At 45.4% G+C, this 23,306-nt stretch overlaps 1 protein-coding gene across 1 annotated transcript in view; it reads right to left on the reverse strand.

The window, feature by feature from the left end:
• Fbn1 (fibrillin 1) overlaps window positions 1-23,306 on the reverse strand; it is a 210,668-nt gene that overhangs the window by 29,957 nt on the left and 157,405 nt on the right. The window contains exons 36-49 of the mRNA XM_075962017.1: window positions 23,090-23,212; window positions 21,416-21,538; window positions 20,954-21,118; window positions 19,166-19,234; window positions 18,947-19,072; window positions 17,900-18,022; window positions 17,102-17,260; window positions 16,370-16,441; window positions 13,568-13,693; window positions 10,497-10,619; window positions 7,296-7,421; window positions 5,272-5,388; window positions 3,986-4,114; window positions 2,495-2,614 (exon numbers count right to left, since the gene is read on the reverse strand). Of these exons, the coding sequence (XP_075818132.1) occupies window positions 2,495-2,614; window positions 3,986-4,114; window positions 5,272-5,388; window positions 7,296-7,421; window positions 10,497-10,619; window positions 13,568-13,693; window positions 16,370-16,441; window positions 17,102-17,260; window positions 17,900-18,022; window positions 18,947-19,072; window positions 19,166-19,234; window positions 20,954-21,118; window positions 21,416-21,538; window positions 23,090-23,212 (1,701 nt within the window). The remainder of the gene's footprint in view (window positions 1-2,494; window positions 2,615-3,985; window positions 4,115-5,271; window positions 5,389-7,295; window positions 7,422-10,496; window positions 10,620-13,567; window positions 13,694-16,369; window positions 16,442-17,101; window positions 17,261-17,899; window positions 18,023-18,946; window positions 19,073-19,165; window positions 19,235-20,953; window positions 21,119-21,415; window positions 21,539-23,089; window positions 23,213-23,306) is intronic.

Below are 23,306 nucleotides of genomic sequence, written 5' to 3' on the forward strand. Positions count from 1 at the left end.
ATTCTTTCATCACAGAGCTACCAGGATCTGAGTACATGTGAATTAAGGGCTCCTTTCTTTAGCACCTAAGGCATCATATCGCCTGTAAGGGGTAACCCATTGAGAACTCAGAGTGTCTCGGGTAACCACTGTGTCGTAAGAGTTTTCCTAACAACTCCTAGCCTGTGTATGTTGGCCTGACTGTAAAATTACATATCTCCCTTTTCTTTCAAAATTTATCTCAGTTTTGTGAATAAGCTACACGGCCATACTACTTTTGTGGAAAGCAGAGTCACTCTGCTGAAACAGACTCTCCCATTCCCTGTGACTTCCAGCCGGGTCTATAGTGAAGGAAGGGGCTAGTCTCAAACCTTAGTTAAAACTTTACAAAATATATTAAGTATCTCTTGGGTCATGGAACTCTGTGCTTCACATCTGTGCAGTTCTGCCTACACCACGATGTAGTTACATGACTTTGTTCTTAAAAGGTCCGCCTAAGGGAAAGTCAAGAAACTGACTCCACTGTCTTGCCTTAATATCGTAACTATCATATACTAGAGATTCTAGAGACAAGCAATCAAGGTGATTATCCGCTTACACAATGCAAAACCAGCCTCCTCATCACTCCGTGTTATAGTGTATATTTTAATTATTGTTTTTTGGCTTACTAATGAGGTTGAACTTTTCTTCATTGAATTACATCATTCTTAAACTTCTTCCACCACTACAGCCACCCTTTTCTTTAAAAAAGGTTAACTTTGGTAAAAATACTCAAATATTTATGTTTATTGTTATTATGAATCTTGTCATTATATATTTGCATGTGTCTATGCATATGGTGTGCATGCATGCGTGTGTGTGTGTGTGTGTGTTTGGCAGTGTGTGGGTCCACATGGACATGTGTATACATGTGTGTGTGAGACAGAGGTTAAGACGTTGGGTGATTTCCTAGATCATTCTCCATCTTATTTATTGAGCTGGGCTCTCGCAGCTGAACTTAAAGCATGCTGGTTTGTCCAGCTGGCCAGTTTGCCTCAGGGATCCCTGCCTCTATCTCCCAAGTGCTGGGATTTCAGGACGGCCACCACCCTCACCTGGCATGGATGTGGGTGCTAGATGTAAACTCAGCTTCACACAGTTGTGCCAGCTGAGACATCTCCCAACCCTGTTTCTTTTTCTTATATGAAACATTAGCCTGGAGGTACCAGGTTCCTAACAATAGGTGCAGATATTGTAGAATGGGCATATTTATTGATCATCTGGGGAGTTCTTTCTATTTCTCTGTACCTCTAGTCTAGCTATTTTGGGGAACTTACACAGCAATCACGAAGCAAATTATATCTGTCATGAAGAAAGGCAAAACAAGTGCCCGAGAGATGGCTCAGAGGGCCAATGCCCTCGCCACCATGACTCGAGGGTGGGCCGTAAGCCCCACGTGATGGAAGGAGAGCACTAACAGGTTTTGCATTCCAATACCCATATCACATACATATGTAAGCATCTGCACACCATCGTGCATGCACACACACAGATTCAGATAAGATTTTTTTTTTCCTTGAAAACAACAGTGGCCAGAGAGATGAGTCAGCAGGAGAGGGCACTGCTGCTCTTCCAGGCGGAACCCTGGCGTGACTTCTGGCACCCACACGGTGCTTCCACGGCCCTCCAGTTCCAGGAGGTCCGCTGCCCTCTTTTGCCTTCTGTTGGCACCAGGCATGGTTGTGGTGCACAGACACGCATGCAGGCAAAACACCCACACATAGAAAATAAATATTTTTCAAAAAAATAAATCAATGACTCTGTTAGACTTCACTCTGATGTTTCTACTTAAAATATCACCACTGGAATGTGGTATAAATTGGATTTATAACAACATTTCTCATTGGCAGTACTAAAAGTCGAGAAAACTAACACCCACTAAGATGACGGGAGAACTGTTTAAAGGCGGGGGTGTGAACTATGTGACTTCTTGAGAACCCATCCAACCGACTTATTCATGAAGCTCTTGTAGTGAGAATCCTTCACTTAGTGAACAGGAATCTGTGCTGAGACTAAAGGGATGGAATGAAGTATAAAACTCGCTGAGAACTTATTCTCCAATATAATACATCTCTACCCACCTACGGCTGGAGACCTCACAGACAGACTACACAACCACTTTCACCCAGCCTTGCAGGTGGGCACTTAAAGAGCTTACGGGGATGTGGGAGCTGCGGTCAGCTGCCAACGACGGCCACTTAAAATCATCTAATTCAGGAAGGCCATCAATGGGAAAGAGCTGGGGCCTCCAAAGCAGCCTGCGCATGGAGAAAACTAACACCCCCAGTGATCAGGACCAGAACTGGCTGCTCCTGTCTTGACAGAAGATGAGGTCATATGTCACAGCCTCTGACTTAGATTTTAAAAAACAAATATAAATATACTGCAGACTGCAAATGGCATCACAAAAATGTGTGATTTCGGTGATTCTAGGGCAACACCTCAGTCTTTCTCACCGCCCGTCAGCAGCCCTTACCTTCACATTTGTCTTGTTGTAGGCTGTACCCAGGTGGGCAAATACATCTGTAGGAGCCATCCAAGTTCTGACAGGTTCCAGGTGCACATTTCCCAGGATCCAGAACACATTCGTTGATGTCTGCAGAGAAAAGAAAGCCGGAGAGAGGCTCCTGCTGGCATGATTTCCATTAATCAGAGCAGACTCAGTCAAAGGAAGCGGAATTAAACCAGAGACGCACACAGGGCTCTTTAAAAGACACAAAAGTCTCCCGGAGAGAAAGCGATTACTTAAAAAGCTTCCCAAAGTGTGCAATATGGCCACATTTTATTCTACCTGCCACAAGTTAAGTATTTCAAGAACAGAGCAGCGTGTTAAAGGGGTTTTATTTTTTTTTATTTTAGTTTTTGTTTTTTTTTAAATTTATTTATTTATTAAAGATTTCTGTCTCTTCCCCCCCACCGCCTCCCATTTCCCTCCCTCTCCCCCAATTAGGTCCCCCCCCCATCAGCCCGAAGAGCAATCAGGGTTCCCTGCCCTGTGGGAAGTCCAAGGAACCCCCACCTCCATCCAGGTCTAGTAAGTTGAGCATCTAAACTGCCTAGACTTCCACAAAGCCAGTACGTGCAGTAGGATCAGAAACCCATTGCCATTGTTCTTGAGTTCTCAGTAGTAAAGGGGTTTTAATAATTCTTGAAAGATTCTGTGACCTTACCTCTGAAGAGGTATTTTGAACAAACTACAATGAATCATAGTTATTATGGCTAACATTTAACAGCTAAGGTGTTTTCTATGACTATAACCCAATTTTAAAATAACAAGGAAAATTATATGTATATATTTTTTTTAAAAAAAATTAAAAATAAAGTCTTTACAGGCAAGATTAGTGTAATCCTACAGTGATTTTTTTCCCCCCACTAGCATCCCATAGTGGGATTAGAACAGGGACTGCCTGGTTCTGTGCTGGGCCTCTGAGGACATTTTCTCAGGAACTGTTCTCCTTTCTTCTTTTTAAATTTGAGGACTTCATAACTACAATGTATTTGCATACTTTTCACCTTCCTGGTCCCCCCAACTCCTCCTCACCCAACACCACCCCCAAATTCATGATTGTATATTTATTTTTCTGTTTTACACGCACGCGCCACACACACACACACATGCACTCACCCACACACACGCACACACACACGCACTCACACACACACACACGCACACACACACACACGCACGCACACACGCGCACACACACACACACACGCACTCACCCACACACACACACTCACACACACGCACACGCACACACACGCACACGCACACACACACGCACGCACACACGCGCACACACGCGCACACACACACGCACTCACCCACCCACCCACCCACACACACACACACACGCACTCACCCACCCACACCCACACACACACGCACACGCACACACGCACACACACACGCACGCATGCACGCACGCACGCACACACACACACACACACACGCACACACACTCACCCACACAGGTCCTGCCGTCCGGAGCCACCTCGTAGCCCTCATTGCACCTGCACTGGAAGGACCCCACCGTGTTGACGCACTGGCCGTTTCTGCAAAGGTTCCCATTTCCAGTTGCGCATTCATCAACATCTGAAAGAAAAATCTTTGTTAAGTTCCAGAGGAAACGTCCACATCCCAGGCTTCGTTCTAAACGCTGGTGGCCTTTGCGGACTCGGCCAAACATAAGAACTTAAAATGAAGGTCTGGGTTTAGCCACAGACGCAGCCGTAGGAACCCATCCAACTATAATGAAAAGATTGCATTATCATATTAAAGCTGGTAATTTGCATGATCACTTTGTAGCAGTTTTGCTTAGACTTTGTATATTTTTTGCCTTTTTGCATTTTTTATTTAAAAAATTTAATTAGTATCCACAGAATTAGGTTTCATCATGGAATTTTCAAACCAAATTTGTTTTCGTAGATTTTCTGCTCCACCCCGACTACCCCTAGGCTCCTTTCAACCCCAAACCTCCTTTATGCTTTCATTTCTAATGTGTACCTCCGCCTTCCCCATGCTTCCTCAGCACCCTCTTCCCCCCTGTTTCTGGTCTCTTTATTGTAGATTTTATTTTTAAAAGGTAAAGCTGATTTACTAGATACATAATTCAGAAGAAGTCATACTTCAGTATTACATTCCGAAGTATTGAAAATCAGCTTCTAACTCTATACAGTATTTGATTCATTACTGCTTCTTAGCCTCCCTCCTTAAAATACTCCGTTTAAAACCGTGGGTTTCCTTGAGATGGTTTCGTCCATATTCCCCATGCACCTTGCTCACACTCTCGTTCCTACAGTCCTGCCCTGTCCTTCCTGTCCTCCCACTGACCCCTTCCTGATCCCAAACATTCCCCCTTCTGCTTCATGTCATCTGTATACATGTTTTATATAGTACATACATAAAGTGAAGTCTAGATTCTGCATCTAAGAGAAAATGCCTATTGTGTCTCAGAAAGGGAATTTTATACACTTGCAGAAGAGGCTGCAGACCTGCTTCTGAATAGTGTAGCCTAAAGCATTTTTCTTGAAATTTATTTAACTTATATCAAAGCAGCTATAAAATTATAGTTGCTGATACACAGTTTAATCAAGGCAATAGTTACTAAATATGACGTTTGATTAGCACATTGTATTTGACAGTCATGTGACCAACTGTCAGGTAGAAGTGTGGGTACATTAAAGAACAGCCTGCACCCTGTCCTGGACAAGGCAGCTGTATAACTTGGTGACACTCGCCAGCATACTCACCTATACAGTCGTTGTTGTGAGAAAGGATGAAGCCATGATTGCAGCGGCAGTTGAAGGAGCCGATTGTATTTCTGCAAGTCCCATTCCCACAGGCGTCTCTCTCACACTCGTTTATGTCTAGGAAGAAGAAAGGCCAGAGAGAGAGAGGGCGCTATGACTAACAGAGAGAGAAACTGTGTTGTCCCAGAAGCTGAAGAGCAGTTGGGGCTGCACAGCAGCTCCCCCGAGAGGCTGGAATGTTCTGGCTGATGGCATCAGTGCCCTGGAGAAGCTGAGGTGAAGGCCTACACCTTGGAAGTCCAGTGTTTCCTCATGGCACATGGGAGGAGGCAAGATGAGGACATGAGAACTGGACAGGAATTTTATTCTATTTGCTTCTCAAATTCTCCACCCTTGGCCACTTTGCTCAAATATTTCCACTTGAAAACGGAAAAACTTCTGCGTGCATCTGGACCTTCACTCGTGGACACCTCTGGCATACTTCGGCTTTCAGGGTTCGTTCTCCAAGTTACCCCAAAGTGACTCATCAGGCTTCACCCTGCAGTCAGCAACAGAACTCCACTCTCGGCTACCCTGACACTTTGAACACGTCTCCTTTTCCCATCGGTGATAACTTAGCAATCCCTCTGAACTCAGCTAAGGGAGGAGATGGTACTCAATCCGACTCAGTTAGAAACTTAGCAACCCTCAGAATGGTACTCAATCCGACTCAGTTAGAAGCTCCGGCATCGTCTGTCTTTTTTATTGGTCTATGATTTTTTCCTCTGGTGCGTTGTGAAGCTTACCCTGGCAACTGGAGTATTTCTGCATTCACTATGGCAGCTAGCATCTTTCCTACATACTATACTGAGGGGGAAGTAGAAGAAAGGAATTGTTTGTGATTCTGATGGAGAAGTTATTGCTAGCTCCCCAGAGCCTTGAATATGGACTAAGCATCACATCCAAATAAGTGAGTCACTGCGCCAGCCACCTGGGAATTGGGAAGGCACAGCAAATCTGTTGTGTTCATCCACAGCCAAGCTTGTTAAGTTCTTTGTTAAGATACATTCTTTGTTGGCAGGCTTCAGAAAGTTCGAGTGGAGAAAGAGAGAGAAGAAGAAAGAGGAGGAGGAGAAAGAGAAGAAGGAAGAAGAGGAAGAGGAGGAAGAGGAGAAGGAGGAGGAGGGAGAGGAGGAAGGGTAGAGAAGAGAGAGAGAGAGGAGACAGAAACAGAGGCCGATTATCTAGAAGATGAAACATCATTCATGGATGGACCTAGTTATAGCCGAAGGCAAGTGGTTTACCCAGGGCTCTGTAGGCTGTTCTTCCAGTATAAGTTTGATTCATGGGCTTAAAGACCCTTAAAGGCCTTGAATTAGAAGAAGAGGGTAGGAAAGTGAGGCTATGCTGGCTACATGTTTGTAGAGCCCACTGACAGTACCGAAAGGGAGGACTTGAAACCCTTGCCTTCCTCTTTTTCCCATAGGAAAACGATCCTTTGCTTTTTGCACCCCCCCCTTCCCTGTAACAATTTTCAATTTACCTTTGAAGATTTGGTATGAGGTAGAGTCCTCTCTCACAAAAAAATGTCCCTTCATTCAAAGCTCGAGTCTGGTCTGCTGAGTGAGCTCCCATCAATACCACCCAAAGTCACACTCTATTCCCATTAGTACAAATTAAGTTGTCTTTTAAATACATTTCTTAACTTATCTGTTAGTTAAGCACTTTTTTCCCCCGTGGCTAGAAATGTGACTCAGTGGTGGAAGGGCTCTCCTAGGATGCACGAGGCCATAAGCTACATCCCAAATGGCGAGGAAAGGGTTTCTACACGCTGGCATTTTAACGGACAGCAAGGAAGAAAGTGACTGTGTTCAGACTGCCGAAGACTAAGTGGTGTGTCACTGTGTATCCACCCCTACTTTTATTTTGTAAACAGTGAACTAATTAGCACACAATTTAGTATTATTAACTCTTGCACACACGCAGATGCAATGAGTTCTTCACTAAGATCCGGAGGAAAGCACGGGCGGTGGACGCACACTTACCCAAGCACATGGTTTGATCTGCATTTGTCTTGAAGCCAGTGTGACAAAGGCAATAGAAGCTTCCCACTGTGTCGATGCACTGCCCGTGGCTGCATATGTTGGGGATTTCTTGACACTCGTTGCGATCTGTAAACCAAAGGCACCGTGGGTAGACGTTATGTCCATCTGCATGCTTTCTTACACGGAGATTTAGGGCATTAAATGGCCAAACAGCATCCTAACTCAAAACGGACGTATGAAACAGACACTAGCATTCTATTTATTTTCGTGTTGACATGAGTTAGATCATACTTTAATACCAAGTGAAGCAATGAAACAGCTCCTGCCACCAAAAGTATTTTGAAAGAGGAAAAAAAAGAAAACTTCGGATGGGGTAAACTGTTTTATAAGGTGCCCAAACAGCATCTCAGACTATGGAATGAATAGCCCTAGGTGTTGGTGCTAAAGTAAGATCACGGATACTTTGGGGCTTCCTTTGAAAATGTCCAGCAATGTCAAACACATGGCGGTGTTTCTGAAATGGGACAATGGCATAATTGAATAGACGCTCACAGCCTTCTCACTTTGTCTTCCGCCTACAGCTTTCATTCCACCACATCCTGTTTTGAGCTGCAGATCCAGGCTGCTTCTCTTCTGGGTCTACAGAGCCACCATTCACAGCCACATGAGAGTGACAAGGCCTGGCCCTGGCAGAGATCTTTCTAGTAACCAGCTCCAAGCAGATTCTATCAAGACGCTGCTTGAGTCTCATACGCGGGAGGAACTGGGATCACAGAGCTCAGAAACTAGGGCTAGTCCACAGAGAAAACAGTTAACAAATCTCACGATTCTCATTTGAGGGAATATTTCAAATGAAGAATGGATGGGCAAAGAAAGGGGATTTTCACTTTCATGGTCAGAAAAGAAAGCCGCCCTTGAGGAAGGCCGGTCACCATCAGGCGTTGCTGGATCTAGGAGTATGTAAGGACCAGATATGTGTCTTAGATCTCTCCTTTATCCCATTTTATGACTTTTTTTTTTAAAAAAAATAAAACATGGAGTACTTGGAGGTCCTGATGACAAAGCAAAATTTACCACTTTAGAGAGTCCAACAGTGGAGAGCTCATTTCTCTGGGTCCGGAAAACGACGACTCTGTGAGGACCAGATTTTTAACTCCCAGGAGATTATGTCTGAGCTTTGAGAGGTTTGGCCAAACTTTGGAGTAGGGCAGGATCAGAAGAAAGAGGCTGGGGGATGTAGCTAGGAGAGGCATTTCCACAGGGGTAGGGTTGGTTACTAAGGTCAGAATGGCCATCTGAGAGCTCAGCTCCCCCTCAAATCATACCTAGAACCAGTGTGATTTGGAATTTGAGACAATGTGCCTATGAATTCAAATTCAAATCTCACAGGATGACATTCCCATTTTAAATAGAGGCAGAAAGAATGCTTTGCAGTATGCCTGGAAACTACCAGAATAAGACAGTGCTTAAAAAATATTTTAAAGTAGAATGGTGGCCTGGCCTGGCGGCCAGCAACTGTAATCTCGGCACGCAGGAGCTGAGACAGGAGGAACTGTGAGGACAGCCTGAGCGAAGGGGTAAGATCCTGTCTCAAAAATAAACAATAAAAGTGAGGTGGGACCGAAGATGCTTCTAGAATAAAAGCTTCAGCCCTTCAAGCTGAATAGTTACAAAACGCAAGAGCTTCCATAGCTGAGGGCAGTTGAACTGTGGGCTACGCAAACCGCTCACCTAGGTTTACCCTGACGGTACCAGGTGCGGTTTATGTCAACATTCAATACGAAAAGATAAAGAGTTTAAGCCAGAGGAGGCTGTAGCTGGTTGACTTTTGCTGCTCTATAAATAGCCCAGCTTAAGGGCCAGAGAAAATAGTCTAAGACGGCACACTTGGCATGACCAGCCACTCTTTATTTTAACTGGACTTATTTCGCCCAGCTCCAAAGGAATATAAATTAAAAGTAAAATGCAGGGAAGTAGAGCCAGTGCCAAAGGTCGCTGGGGTATTGTGCTTGGTATCAGCGAGAGCCGCATTTTTCCTGTTCTGTGTCTTTATGGATAATCTCAGCTCCACTGGTGGACTGCTCAATACTTGCACAAGCTCCTTTAAACCCAACAAAGCAATTCTTGGTTCGCAAAGTGACTTTTTTGTTCTGCTCTTACACCCTCTTCCCACCCAGGTCTCACTGAACAATGGGAAATTCCCTTCAGAGAGCAGCACACTTCCTACCCCCTAATCACCGCGGGCCAGGAGAGCCAAGGAAAACCTGACCACGGCCCTCCCGAGTCGTTTCATTCACAAAAGCACAAAACCCAGGAAACTCTTTTGGAAGGGAGCCCCGAGCAGAGGGACATACTCTTCCTGACCTTGACTGCAACGATTGTAACCATTGGCTTACATGAAGACGGTCTGAGGTCTTAGTTTGCCTCTGGGCTGAGACACCAGGGTCTTCATTTTCGTGCCCTTAGCTATGGGTGTCATCAAATGGTGACTAGATTCACCACCTGTGGAAGCTGACAGCACACTTCCTGCTTACTTCCACCGCACCCCACACGACAGAGGTGGACAGCCCACATTCCTAACTTCTGCTGACTGTGGGTCCTGTGGAGGTGCTGCCTTCAGGGAGCGATCTGTGTTTGGGAAGCAAGATGTTTGGGAAGACAAGTGTGTGGTGACAGTGCTGTGTGTGTGTGTGTGTGTGTGTGTGTGTGAGAGAGAGAGAGAGAGAGAGAGAGAGAGAGAGAGAGAGAGAGAGAGAGTTGAATCTGTTTATGCAGAAAGAGAGTTAAATGTTTGTGCAGAAAGGTCTGCTTCAACTCAAGGGAGTGCAGTCTTCCTACATACATAAAGGAGGTGGTAAAAACCTGTCTAAGAGAGATTATGTAGAAGTAAATAATAATAATAATAGTAATAATAAATGCTGATTTTATGTGTGTGTGGGGTGGATATTTCTGGGTGGGGTAGGGATATAGGCAATCATTTCTGTAAATGGCCTCTGTTTTGCTTTGCAAATATCTCCTCCATAAAGAAGGTAAAAAGCTAAGTGTTTAGATATTCCAACAATCTTCCTGTTTTTTTTCTCTCTTTAGTTACTTTGAGTTTATCAACCTAAATCTTTACTTTTATTCCTTAGCCTGATAATCACTGAAGATATGCAGGCATCAGAATTGCCACGGCGACGGGCTTGAGGGGGTGTTACTTACCGTTGCATTGCCCGGTGGAGGTGAGGCGGTAGCCCGGCTTGCAGTCGCAGCGATAGCTGCCTGCAGTGTTGATGCATTCGGCGTTGCGCTGACACACGGGGCCGTTCTGACACTCATCGATATCTGCAAGCAGCAGAGAACTTAATTCAGGGAGAGCAGAGCCTGGCGTTGTCAGTATTATAGATCTTCTTATTTGGGCTCTATCTTTTGAAATGGTAGCAAGAGGTATTTATAGCAGGTTCATTCATAATGGCAAAAACGTGAAAGCTACCAAGATACCCTTCGGTAGGTGAATGCATCATAAACACACTGTGATATATTAAGATTTTAAAATATCAGTCAATAGTCTACTGAGCTGGCTAGCTACAAGAAGACATGGGAGACACTGATGTGGGATTAATAAGCAAAAGAAGCCACGTGAAAAGGCCAAATACTGTTCTGATTTCAACTATCTAAATTTCTGGAAAAGGCAAAACAATGGGACTAGAAAAGAGCTTAGGGGTTTCCAGGGCTTAGATTGGGGCAGAGGGGTGGACAGCTTGGTAAAACCCAGAGAAGCTTTAGGGCAGAGAAACTATGGTAAATCACAGTGGATAAAGCATCAGTATAAAGTCGTAGCGGATATACACGTCTCTATAGATTTGTCTCAATTGCCTAGAAGCACAATAGCAGTGGCGGATCCTGTTCCCTAGGAGATGCAACATAAAAGGTTCAGGAAGGGAACAGAGCTTTGAAGGCTCAGTAAGTCCCAAGGAAGAATGGCAGAAACAGTGTCCTGGAGAGGAGACTCTGGGGAGAGGACACTCCGGCTAAGGGTCACCAAGCTCCCTGCGAGTCATTGGGGCATCAGCTATCATGAACTATCCCCGTGTTGGGGGAGGGTAGGCTTTTCAGTGATGTAGCTCTGTGGCCATCCATGCTCCTATATGGAGTCCCTCACCTACACTCCTGGACGTAACTCAGTAAACTTACTGGTTCATGTCTTTGATCTGCTGTCAGTGACCTACTTAGAGTAAACAGACGTTTGTCCAGAACCCCCGCTCCCCCACTCCCAGGAAAAACCACAACAGAATGTCTCTCAGGTCTGTGCTTCTCTGGTGGGAAAACCTGACCACCGTGGGTGGAGCCTGCAGGCGTGGGAGTGTCTGACTGAGGTGGGGTGGGCTGTACCTCTTCGTGCAATGGGCCTGTGAGCAGCAATGTGCCGGCGTTATGACGGGCACAGCACTGCTTTGCCCGTGAGTTCTGCCCTGACTGTAAATTGTAAAGAAACAGAATCAACCTCGCCATAGAAGCCAAGTGGGATGGCAGGCAGGCACTTCCGTGACCCGCGCCTAACATCTGCTCCTGCACTTCCTTGTATATCTGGAAAGTATAAATATGGAAGTCCCCCCAAACATTCCTGGAATCCATTCCAGTTTCGGGAAGGCTGAGACATGTGTGAAATCAACCTTCATTTTCCGATTTATTTTAAAAGCTAAGAATTTGGTGGGGAGCAGCTGGGTGCATTTAAACACTCACCTTGAAGATGAATAATTTGCAAAATGGAAACCAAAAATCAAAATACTTAATCTTCTTAATGTTCTCTGAATCTGACTGTTTCTTGACCCCTTCTTAATCAGAACCGGTGGGTGAAGCATGCTTTTCCCTGGCAGCAGAGGACCTTGCCCTGACCCAGCTGCAGACTTGCAATCCACATATGCTGCAAGGTCTGGGTGGACTCTTTACTCATGGGTGGCCTTGCCTATGTGTCCTGGCCAGGGGCAGCACTTTTGGCAAATATTAGTGGCAAAAGGGTATTTGGGTAATTATTCAAGGGGCCTCAAGTGGAGGTAAGAGAAAATACAAGGAAAAAGTGGCAGGTATCCTTAGGCGTGTACCAGAAGGGAAAGAGAACAACCACGAAGAGGAAAGTCACCTCTAGGACAATAAGATCTGCTGCTTCCTGTTCTTCCTACACTGGGCTTCCTCTACAGGAACCCAGTTCTTGACGGTTTCAGGAAACCCCAAAGCTGGGGCCATGCTCTGAACTGGCTATCTCCTGAAAAGGGCTCAGCCTGGCTATCACCCCTGCCCACAACCCACACAACAAACAGGGTAAGTGATGCGTGCCCAGTTGGCCACAGTGGTTGAGAGCTGGCCAGAGAGCCTAGCAAGCATGTGGTCACTAATGGAATGTAGCTATATGTGGACTGTCAACCGTCCTTGATTTAGAGGAAAAGGTTTGTTAATGACAAATATTGACTCCATTACACACTGAGCACCGTCACACACGCTCCAGGGGGTAATAACCCAACCTTTCTATAACGTAAAAAATTTGGCTAGAGGCCTGCTGCTCAAACATTAAGTAGAAACGATTCCAGCTATCCTAGAGAACGCCATATTTTTAATAAGCAGCAATGTCTCCTCCACTAAAATGTACAGGAATGCCATCATCCCTGCAGGAGAGACGATGTATGATGCGTTAGAAGGAAGCCTTGGAGTGTCCGTCTGTGCACATGGCCACAGGAGGCAACCCGAAGTCCGTCTCATGCTTGCCAACATTCTCCATATGAAACCAAATTTCTTCTTCTCGCCATTTAGGATGCTCTTATGCGTTTGGAGCATTTTTTTTAAACCATTGTTTTTTATTTTGGGTAAACAGATGTCTGTTTCAAAGAGAACACTGACTTTGACATTTAGCTAAAGATGACTGTCCTCTTGTGTTTGCTTTGAAGAAAATGAAACAAAAGCAACCTATGTGACACACCCAGGAGTTCCAAGTCTTTTCTTATTAGTTGGGAAATGAATATATCCAGTGTTGGGGGATGATGTTCTAGAATGAACATCCTAGTTTTCCCCTTAGGAGTTAATTTTTAAAAAAATTATTTTTCCCCCATGTTGGTCTCTACCATGTGCTTTTCTTATCATTAATTTTTAAAATGGTATTTTTGTCACGCCTGGGAGAATTTCCTATAATGCATTTTTCTATTCTAGCTCTTGAGTTGAGTCCAGTGTGGTAGAATTTGCAAAGGTGTTGCTCGGCAGCTTGTCAGCTGCGCTGTGTGTAGCTGCGGGAGAGTCACACTTACCTTCACAAACGAGCAGCTTGTCGTTATAGAAGAACCCCACGGGACACTCGCACCGGAAGCTGCCAACCATGTTGATGCACACTCCGTTTTCACAGACCCCCGGGATCTCTCGGCACTCGTCAATGTCTAAACACAGAGAAGCCTTGTGAGCAACAGTGTGGTCCACGGCCCTGTGAAAGCTGGAGACAGACACACACGTGTCTGTGTGGACTCTCGTCTTTGGAGTTAGGTTTTGTGGCAAAGCATCCAGCTTGTAAGGCAGGGACCACGTTTGAATCTATGGAGCAGCGTGTACGCCTGATGAGGAGGGACTGATTGAAGACATGGTCAGCTGTGAAGAACTGTCACGGGAGACTGTGTTTACTAAGCCAGAGGTTTGGGCTCCTCTGCATCTTCTCCTGGAGGGCCCCTCTATTGTCAGAGTTTGACAGATGACGCCAGTTGGGCAGTCTTGTAAAGTAAGGGGCTACACTCACCAGTCTCTGGTTCCTGGGGCATCTGTTACTCTACAGAGGCACTTGGTTTTCTTATTATAAGCAGGAGGCCCCACAGGGTATTTGCTTGCCAGAGTTGTAAGGGGACAGCCATAGGCTAAGGTGGAGTTTATTTTTATTTTATGTGCATTAGTATTTTGCCTATATGCTTGTCTGTGGGAAGGTCTCAGATCTCCGGAGTAGGAGTTACAGGCAGTTGTGAGCTGCCAGGTGTGTGCTGGGAGTTGAACCGGGGTCCTCTGGAAGAGCAGTCAATGCTCTAAACCCTTTAACTATCTCTCCAGCCCTAATGTGGCATTCATAAGAACAGCAGAAACCTCAAAAGGACACACCCTGAAATCCACCTGTCCCAGGTCCTTTTTCAAGAGTTTGACTAATTTAGAACCCATTCTTTTAGTATAGATTAAATCATGAAATAGGGACCCCAACATTTGTTAGTTCGAAATAGAATGATGTGTTATTACCAAGTATAGCAAAAACAGACTGAATCTAGTCATTGTTAGGTACAAAATAGCAAAAGGATATTATTAAGCGTTTTCTTTTTTCTGTCTGGATTTTATTTCCACTTGGAGAAGTTTACATTTGAAGACAAGATTAATAAACATGCTATATAGTTTTAGCTACCCAGGAAAGGACTCAATATGCCAACAGTTCCAAGAATATAAACTCAAATAAAATAAGGCTTTACAATCCTCTAAGTATTTTGTCATGGCAGAATTTGGTAACACTAAGTACATTGCTAAGTACCATGTTTCTAGTTGCCCAGAGCTAGAGGCCAAGCAAACTGTGAGTCAGGACTGGGTTCTGGTCCCAGCTCTGTTACTAATTAGCTAGGTGGCCCTGGGTGAGTCCCTTCCCTTTTCTGGGCCTCTGTCTCTTCCACTGGAAAGCAGGGAATTTGGACAAGATGGTTGGAAGTCTTCCCAGATCTACTGGAGGATGGCGCTAATGCCATTCCAAGTCTTTGCTGACTGCCAACCGTGGGAGCCAGGCCTTGCCGGGTTACATGCCTGGACTGCCCATGGAGACCCATTACCATTAGAGGCCACTTACCTCCCAATCACAGATTCTAGACAGATTAAAAGACGTTTTGGGAAGGAGAAAAACAGAGTAGCTAAGGCCAGGTGTTCCATGCCAATGTCATTTAGCAGTTTTTCTTTCCAAACCATGAAGTTTCTTTGGATGCTGAGTGGCCTGTGGAGCCATATGGGTTTAGCGCTAAGAAAGCCTGCTGATTGCTGGACCAGGTCCTTGTTTTCTTAAACAAGGTCACTGGAAAGGCTGGTGTGGATTTTGCTTTTACTTACTAGGAATAAGGCAAGACAAAGCAAGCAATGGTGTCTGCTACCAGATGCAGTCGCAGAGGCTTAGGGGACATCTGAGGATGGACATAAACCCCCTGAGGGGACCCCAAGGATGCAGCAGACTTTGGTGGTGTTTGCCTCTAAACTGCAAGGGCACTGCCAATGCCGGCTAACCTCTGTGCAAGGCCTCTCAATCCACCGTGCTTCCAAATCTAGTCAGAGCTACTATCCCATGGTAGTCTGCTTCAGCTCCCACAAGAGACCCTACTACTGAAAAAAAATTTTTTTCCCCTCAAGACAGGTTTCTCTGCATAGCCCTGGCTGTTCTAGAATTCACTCTGTAGATCAGGCTGGCCTTGAACTCAGAGATCCACCTGCCTCTGCCACCCAAGTGCTGCGATTAAAGGCGTGCACCATCATGCCTGACTCTGAAAAGATTTTTATACCCATTACATTCTCCAAGTTAGGGACCTAAAGAGAGGCCAGGGGAGACAAAACTGGTAAGCAGGGGAGCTTTGTGTAACAAATCCTCATAAAAGAACTTTAGGTAAACTTAGAAGGAAATACTGGGGAATTAAGGTAAATCCAAAGTCAGCTGGTTCTCTCCTCCCTTTGACACTGAGGGTTGGATTCACTAAACCTGTGATTTCCAGGCCCCTTAACCAGGAGCAGTGAAGGCTTCTGTCCATTAGGTGGCGCTGCAAAGGGCACTACATCATATTTCAAATGAGGACTTGGTACCTCAAAACTGCTTGAGGCATCATTTAACAACTTTTTCTTCTCAGAAAAGAAAGGGAAAAAGCGAACCTAGGAAAATTATGGTGTGTATGCCCCCCGCTTTTCACACAGTGCCTGAACCTAGGAAAATGATGGTGTGTATGCCCCCCGCTTTTCACACAGTGCCTGAACCTAGGAAAATGATGGTGTGTATGCCCCCCGCTTTTCACACAGTGCCTGAAGCAGAGGACCCCACCATGCTCACAAGCACACCCGCTTCAACTCACCCACGGGCAGACCAGTGTAAATGTCAATGACGAAGCCTGGCCTTTGGCTTCCACAGAGGGTAGCAAACTCATCTGCAAGAGGTAAACAAAGAAAGGGCAGGGGTCAGGGCTGAGTAAAAATTCAGGGAGAGAAATAACTATGTAAACATTTGTGAAAACATTTTCATCTGAAAATCCTGCAGATGGAACCTCGTCTGTAGCACAGACACTAAGGAAAAATGACCTCGCTGTGAACGCTGTGAACGCGGGAGAAACGGGTTTCCTTTTCCTCCGTCCCGGATGCTGTGTCTGACTTTTCTGTGGGTCCTCAACATTGCTACTCAGGCCCTCACACTCGTGTGGCAAGTGATGATATACCCCGAGCCTTCTCCACAGCCCAAGGCTAGTTTTAGATACATAAAAATTAAGCTCATTGATTTATTAGTCATATTGGTTTCCCTGATGTTTCCAGTGTTTTAACATAAACAATGCTAGCAATGTTTATATTTTTGTGATCTGTTGAATTTACAGGTCTGGTTATAAATTTGGATATGAGTTAGAAAATTTACTCTATCATTTGGTTTTCAGCGGAAATGGTCACAGTCAACTAAAAGGTAAACGCTCGCCCTTGTAAGTCAAGTTATCCCTCTGGAAATAAAGAATGTACTCTTTCTCTCTCTTTACGAAGACTGACTCTCTCTAGCAATTCCTGGCTCATTTATCAACGACGGTAGCCACACAACTAAATGTCACCTGTGCTTGGGATGGGACACTGTTCACAGGGCTTATTCCAGGCTCTGCCAATGTTGTAGGAGCAACAGCACATCTTCTTGGTCATGTTGAACAGGAGTTCTCCGTCACAGGTCTGGTTGTCGGCATAATAGTTCCGGTAGCACAGGCTTCTTCTCATGTCTAGAAGAAAGGAGAACAGAATGGCTGGTGATCCCACAGGCTCTCCACAACACAGCAGAGCTTAACACGACCCTCCCCCACCAAAGCAAGTATATGTGGCGAACCAGCTGTGTAAGAGCAGAGAACCATCGGACACACAGCTTCTCGGCTAGCCACGCTGCTACAAGCAAGGCACTTGGAGAAATGCGCTCTCTGGTGTTCTGTGCCACGGAATGAAGTCATTATGTAGTTCAGCCTTAGCAAACTTTACATGGCCCTCCACCCACGCTCCCCATAACAATCCTCCACTGCCATTTGGCAGTGCGTCTCTTATTTCCGACTCATGATGTTTTAATGCTGTAGGTCAGTGCCGAAATATAATTGTATAAAGACACACCTATAAGTCAAACAAAAGAAGTGCTATTAAACCGTTTGGCATCTTCCAACATCCCATTTTAAAGAAAAACCCTCAACCACCCACACATGCTGAAAATGCCAAACTTACGGTCTACGAGGGGCACGTTGGGAGTCGGGGTGAGCTGAACTACAACAGCTCAAAGGAGGGAAGCACTCTGAGGGGCAGAGCAGTGCTGAACCCCAGATGTAACTGATCTTTGCAGACAAGAGCCAGGCCCGCAGGCTCGAGATACACAGACTCACCCATGCAATTGTTTCCCCCGTTCACTTGCATGTAGTCTGGAGGGCAGATGCAGGTATAGTTGCCAACGGTGTTGTAACATGTCCCTGGACCGCAGATTCCGGGAGTCTCACATTCATTCACATCTATGACCCAAAAGAGAAGGTGTTAAGTGACTATGAGAGCCTCACTCTGGAACGGGCCGGCGCCTAATGTTAGTGTGAATGTTGACGGCAAAGAGCAGAGCCTCCATCCAGAGGCCTTAGAATCCAGATGTGCACAGCAGGTTCTCAGCCCATGGGTGTCCCTCCCTTCTCTATGTCAAATTTTCAGCAAAGAAGGCTTACAAAGGAACTCATGCCTTCTGATTTGAGCACTTAATGAACCCGTTCTTAATGTTCCCACCAAAGCACAGAGAGATGGAAATGGGGCAAAATCATAGCTGTCAAATACTTCAGAAAGATAATAACATACTTCCTATGTTCGCAGATATAATCTAGACTGAAGCCAACAGCGACCGACTTCCTAAATCTTCACTGTAAACAACGCAGGAGGGACCCATGGTGCCTCTCCATAACAAACATAGCGGCTCCCGGGAGTATGTGTTAGCTGCAAGTCTGAGCACTAATGCTAATTCACCATGATGTTCAAATAGTTCTTACCCAAGAGGTCTCTCACCTAATGAATTGGTCCTGTGAATCCTGGATGTAGATGAGTTTCCTCCCCACCTCCTGCCACCCAGTCCTTGGGCTCATTGTTCTCAAATCGAAAAATGGTTAGAATTCTTCATCTTTAAAAAGGTGAATAAGGCCATTGGTTTTATCTTAAAGACAAAGGCCCGCCTTCTAAGAGAGGCTTATCTGAACATACCTGTACAGGTGGTGAGCCCAGAACTACCCTGACTACAGAGATAGGAAGCTTGCCAGTCTAGTGGAAATGGATTTTCTAAAGAACGTGTGGCCTATGAAGCTAGACTGTGAACCCCTCAATTTCTGGGTAACTGTATCCTGGTTTGGGGTGTTAGTCGGTCCTCAGTATTTGACAGAACATACCCACAAGGGCTCCCTTACCATCACACACGCGTGTGTCTTCATTCAGGTAGTAGCCAGTTGGACAGCGACACTGGAAGCTGCCGAAGGTGTTGATGCACTTCCCACCTTGGCACAGCCCAGGAAGCTCCTGGCACTCATCGATGTCTATCAGAATGATAACAAAGCATGTCTTCAGGACGTGAATCAACCCAGGTCATCCAAAAGGCATGTGTCTTAAGATGAAGGAGAAACACTTACCTTCCAATATAACGGTGATGGGGTTTGGACGAAAACCTTCTCCTCCAGGGCAAAGAATTTTATACTCAGCTATGGAAACAGAAAGTTCCACGTGAGTTCCTGATATCTTTAGAAGAAAGGCTGACACAGTTGAGAGAATATGCCACACTTCCAGAATCTTCGGCTCTTATTTAGCCATGTATAAAGCAAGTGAACATCTTAGCGTATGCGGATCGCTTCCCAAACACAAGCCTGCGGTGCCCATCTCGGAAACCTGCAGTTACTTTCCTGGTCATAGGTCCTTGTAGGATATTTCATTCTCTATCTTATGGCTGCTATTAAAAGAGTTCTTCCCCATTTCTCTCACGCTGCTCTGGGTACATTTAGCACTCCTTCCTGGGTGTCACCGCCCCCCTCATATGATAACCTATCTCTAAATCCTCTGTCCACACGGAGCGTGGGAGAGTCTTCATTCACAGCTTCAGCCCACTGCCCTCCTTGATGTCTAGATATTTTTCTCACTCATCTGTGCCGCACATGTGATGCTAAAACCCAGATTATTTTTTTTAAATAAGGCTTTTTTCCCCCTCAGCATCTTTAAGTCCACCAAGCCATGAGGATCCACACAGAACATTTCTTCCAGTGTCGTGCATGTGAATGACAGGGACCCAGGCTGTACCATTGTTCTAAAGAACCCTAGACACATTCTTTCACAATTATCAGTCTTCCTGAGCTTGGCCTTTGCCCTGGCTTTATAAAACCACATGGATTCATATATGTTTAAATTCTCATTCTAAGTGAGCTAGTGATCTTTCGGTAATCATTATTAATTTATAAAACTGAATTCCATATTTTGAAATCCAGATCTGGGTTTCTCCTTCTTAATATCGATGACGTTGGGTCTCCTCCCCCTTTAATTTTCTTCTTCTTCTTCTTCTCTTTTTCACTTAGGCCATTGTTCTGCTTTTCAAAGCAAAGCTCGGAAGTTCACAAAGTGGTCAGCACATACTTTCAGCGTGAACTAAGCCCCCTCTCTCTGAAGAGGAAAGGAAAGGTGGTCCCTGCTAGGCTTTGCCTTCTGTTCTGCCTGAGTGATTGCACTCACACCTAAGATGCTAACCTGGCCAAGGTCACACAGCCGCCACTGGGAGACTCCTAACTTGAACCTGGTGCGTGTTTTCTGTCTACCGTGATTGTGCCTACTCTTCTTTGTTGGTGGTTGGGGCTGATGCTGAATTAGAGCTCTCCCATTCGGGTACCATTCTGCCTAATAGGCTGAACATTCTTAGAGGGCAGGCCTCTGTCTACTTCTTCTTTCTATTCTCAACTTAATTGGTGAATATTCTGAGGAGTAAATTTGAGGACCGTTCATTAAGAAATGAATCAACATTTATTCCAATATGCCCTGGAAGCAGCAGGCACTGACTTTGGCTAGACTGGCTATACCTGATTGTAAATCAAAGTGTAAAATAGAAGCCCCCTTTAAAGGAGGTATATTCTTTACATCCTTCAAATCAAATTCTGAAGCTTCCATTTAAATATACCTGAAAACTTAACCCTGGAACATTACACTAACTATTTCTTCTTACTAGGATAGGAGACACTCTATGCCTTATGTAAGCTTTTAGGGCAAGTCAAAGACGGAGTCTTTGGACTGTCTTGTACTGAATGTGGCTTGATGGGAATGGCCTGCCTTTTCTGTGGTAAACAGAGACTCTAGGAGTTCCTCTTTCAGTTGTGTCTCCTTTATAGATCTAGAGAGAACTGCTCTGAGGTGGAGTAACAGCTGACTGGAGGGTGTCCACTTACATGTGTTCACAGCAGGACACAGCTCACACGGAGTTCCCCAGGCTTTACCCAGCGAACAACAGCAGGAAGCCTTGGAGACACCAACTCCGATTTCATTGCTACAGGCGGTATCACCGTTGTCTCCTCGGGGCCGGATATCCAGATAACAGTTTCCAGACCGAGTGTCTGTTTATCATAAACAAACAAACAAAAACGTCAGGCAAATTCTTTTTACTGGAGGGATAAAGAGTCAAACTCATTTCTGAAAGTGTTTAAAAATCAGAATTACTTTTATTAAGAAGCGGAAAAGTACCCAAGGATGTATACTGGTCATTTTCCTTCAGAAAAGAAAGCTCAAAGTATTCAATGTGCTTGAGAAATATTTAAATGTCTATATAATGGAAAACATCAGAAATGAAACATTCAGTTATACCTCAAAAATAATAAACAGGATGTGTCTCAGAAAAGTTTTAAGGATCTTACCGACACAGCCAACTCGAGTTGGGTTCAGCTCAAAATCAGGCGGACAGTCGCATGTGTAGCTGCCCGGGGTGTTGACACAGTTCCCACTGATACAGGTTGTTGGATCCAGACACTCGTTAACATCTACAGCCAAAGAAACCGGGCAGAATTACCCAGCATCCAGCGTGGGCCTGGCGTTACCAACGGCGGTCACACCTAGTCTGGACTTCTGACAAGGACTGATGGATTCTTAGGTTCAATTATGTCTAGTGACGCAACCTCCCATCTCTGAAAGTCCCCTCCCAGGGAAGGAGCTGTGTTGCAGTCTTGATCCACTCTCCCCCCCCCCCATCCCATAACCGTGTTTACCCTTCAAATCTGTCACCAGAATGAAATGGAACTTTGGAGCTAAGAAAAATGTTCCACTCAAGGTAACTAACGACAAAACATTGTTTTTGACCTCGGTCAACCAAAATTTCAGACATAGGGTTACAAAAACAATACATTTAATATGTGTGGCATGTTATTTTGTCAAATTAGAGCAAGATGTCCCAGGAAACACTTGGGAGCTGGCGGCCTGCACTGTCTTCCCTAAACACACACGCAGGAGGCTTAGCGTGTTTCTTCAGGTTCACCGAGACCCTCTCTGCACAGATGCTGTCCTCGACATTTCCCTTTTGGTTTCAGTTCCAAAAATATCTACAACATTCCAGATATCTAGGACATGGATTTTTTTTGGACAGATTCTAACTCTGCACAATCCTCTTCTCTATTTTCAATGCTTAAAAAATCCGCCAAAGGAGACAAACGGCTTTGGAGAGGTCAGCCTGGGGGAAATGGGACATTTGTCGACTAATGTTTCCTGTGGTCTGGAAACCCTCATGTCCTCAGGACCTGCCTCCTCTGTACCTTGAGTAGAGGGACTGACCAAGAAAGAAACCGGCCATGACTGTCAGCCTTTTCTTGCTACCAAAGAGAGCTGTGTGGCTGTAGTTTTTCTGATTTTTTTTCTGTGTTCCCTGGGATCCTTGGCTCTACAAAAATGACTTATGTATTAAATAGGGCTAAGGAGATGGTTCAGTGGGTCAAATGTTTGCTTTGCATGTGGGAGGCCCTGAGTTGAGAACCCCTGCACCCACAGAACCCTAGGACTAGGAGGAGAAAACAGGTTGGTCCCAGGACTCATGCCAGCCAGTTAGTCCAGGTTCAATGAGAGAGCATGTCTCACCGGATGGTGACTGTGGCCTCCAGATACATATGCTCAGACTCCTCACCACCTCCTCGTACTCCCAACCACAACCACACACACAGGAAACGCATGGGCAGCCCGCATTTATCAGGCCTCCTGGAGGTCAGTACCCAAAGCAGGGGTGGAAAGGTGTGAGCATTGCATTGGAAATGTACAAGGGACAAACTAGAGATCCCAGGGCATGGCCCTTGAAGTTCTGAAGATGGTCAAGGAGGAAAGAAAACGGCAGGAAGTCATACAGCACCCAGAAACATCCCTCTGGAACCCCAAGCTCAAGCCCAGGCCCGTGGACCCGGCTCTTTCCTTCTTGGCCTCACACCTCATCGGTTCCAGGCTTCACTCTTCCTTTGTTTTCCTCCGAGGCGTGTGTGGTCCTGGCGATGCCCCCAGCAACGGCACCCCCTGGGATACCTGGGACCCCATCTTGAACGTGAGTGATTCCTTACCTGTGCAGTTCCCACCGCTTCGGTCCAGTTCGTAGCCAATCTCGCACTCACAACGAAAGAGGCCTGGGAGGTTGTGACACGTCCCAAAGACACAGATGTTGGGAAGGGAGCACTCATCGATATCTGGGGAGGGAGGGATTACACAAAGAGGGAGAAGTTTTCTTTTTAATTTCCATTTTCAAAGCTATCCAATAAGATTAGGCAATGGATATTGGCA

The sequence above is a fragment of the Microtus pennsylvanicus genome, chromosome 2 (genome assembly GCF_037038515.1).
Source record: "Microtus pennsylvanicus isolate mMicPen1 chromosome 2, mMicPen1.hap1, whole genome shotgun sequence".
NCBI lineage: Eukaryota > Metazoa > Chordata > Mammalia > Rodentia > Cricetidae > Microtus > Microtus pennsylvanicus.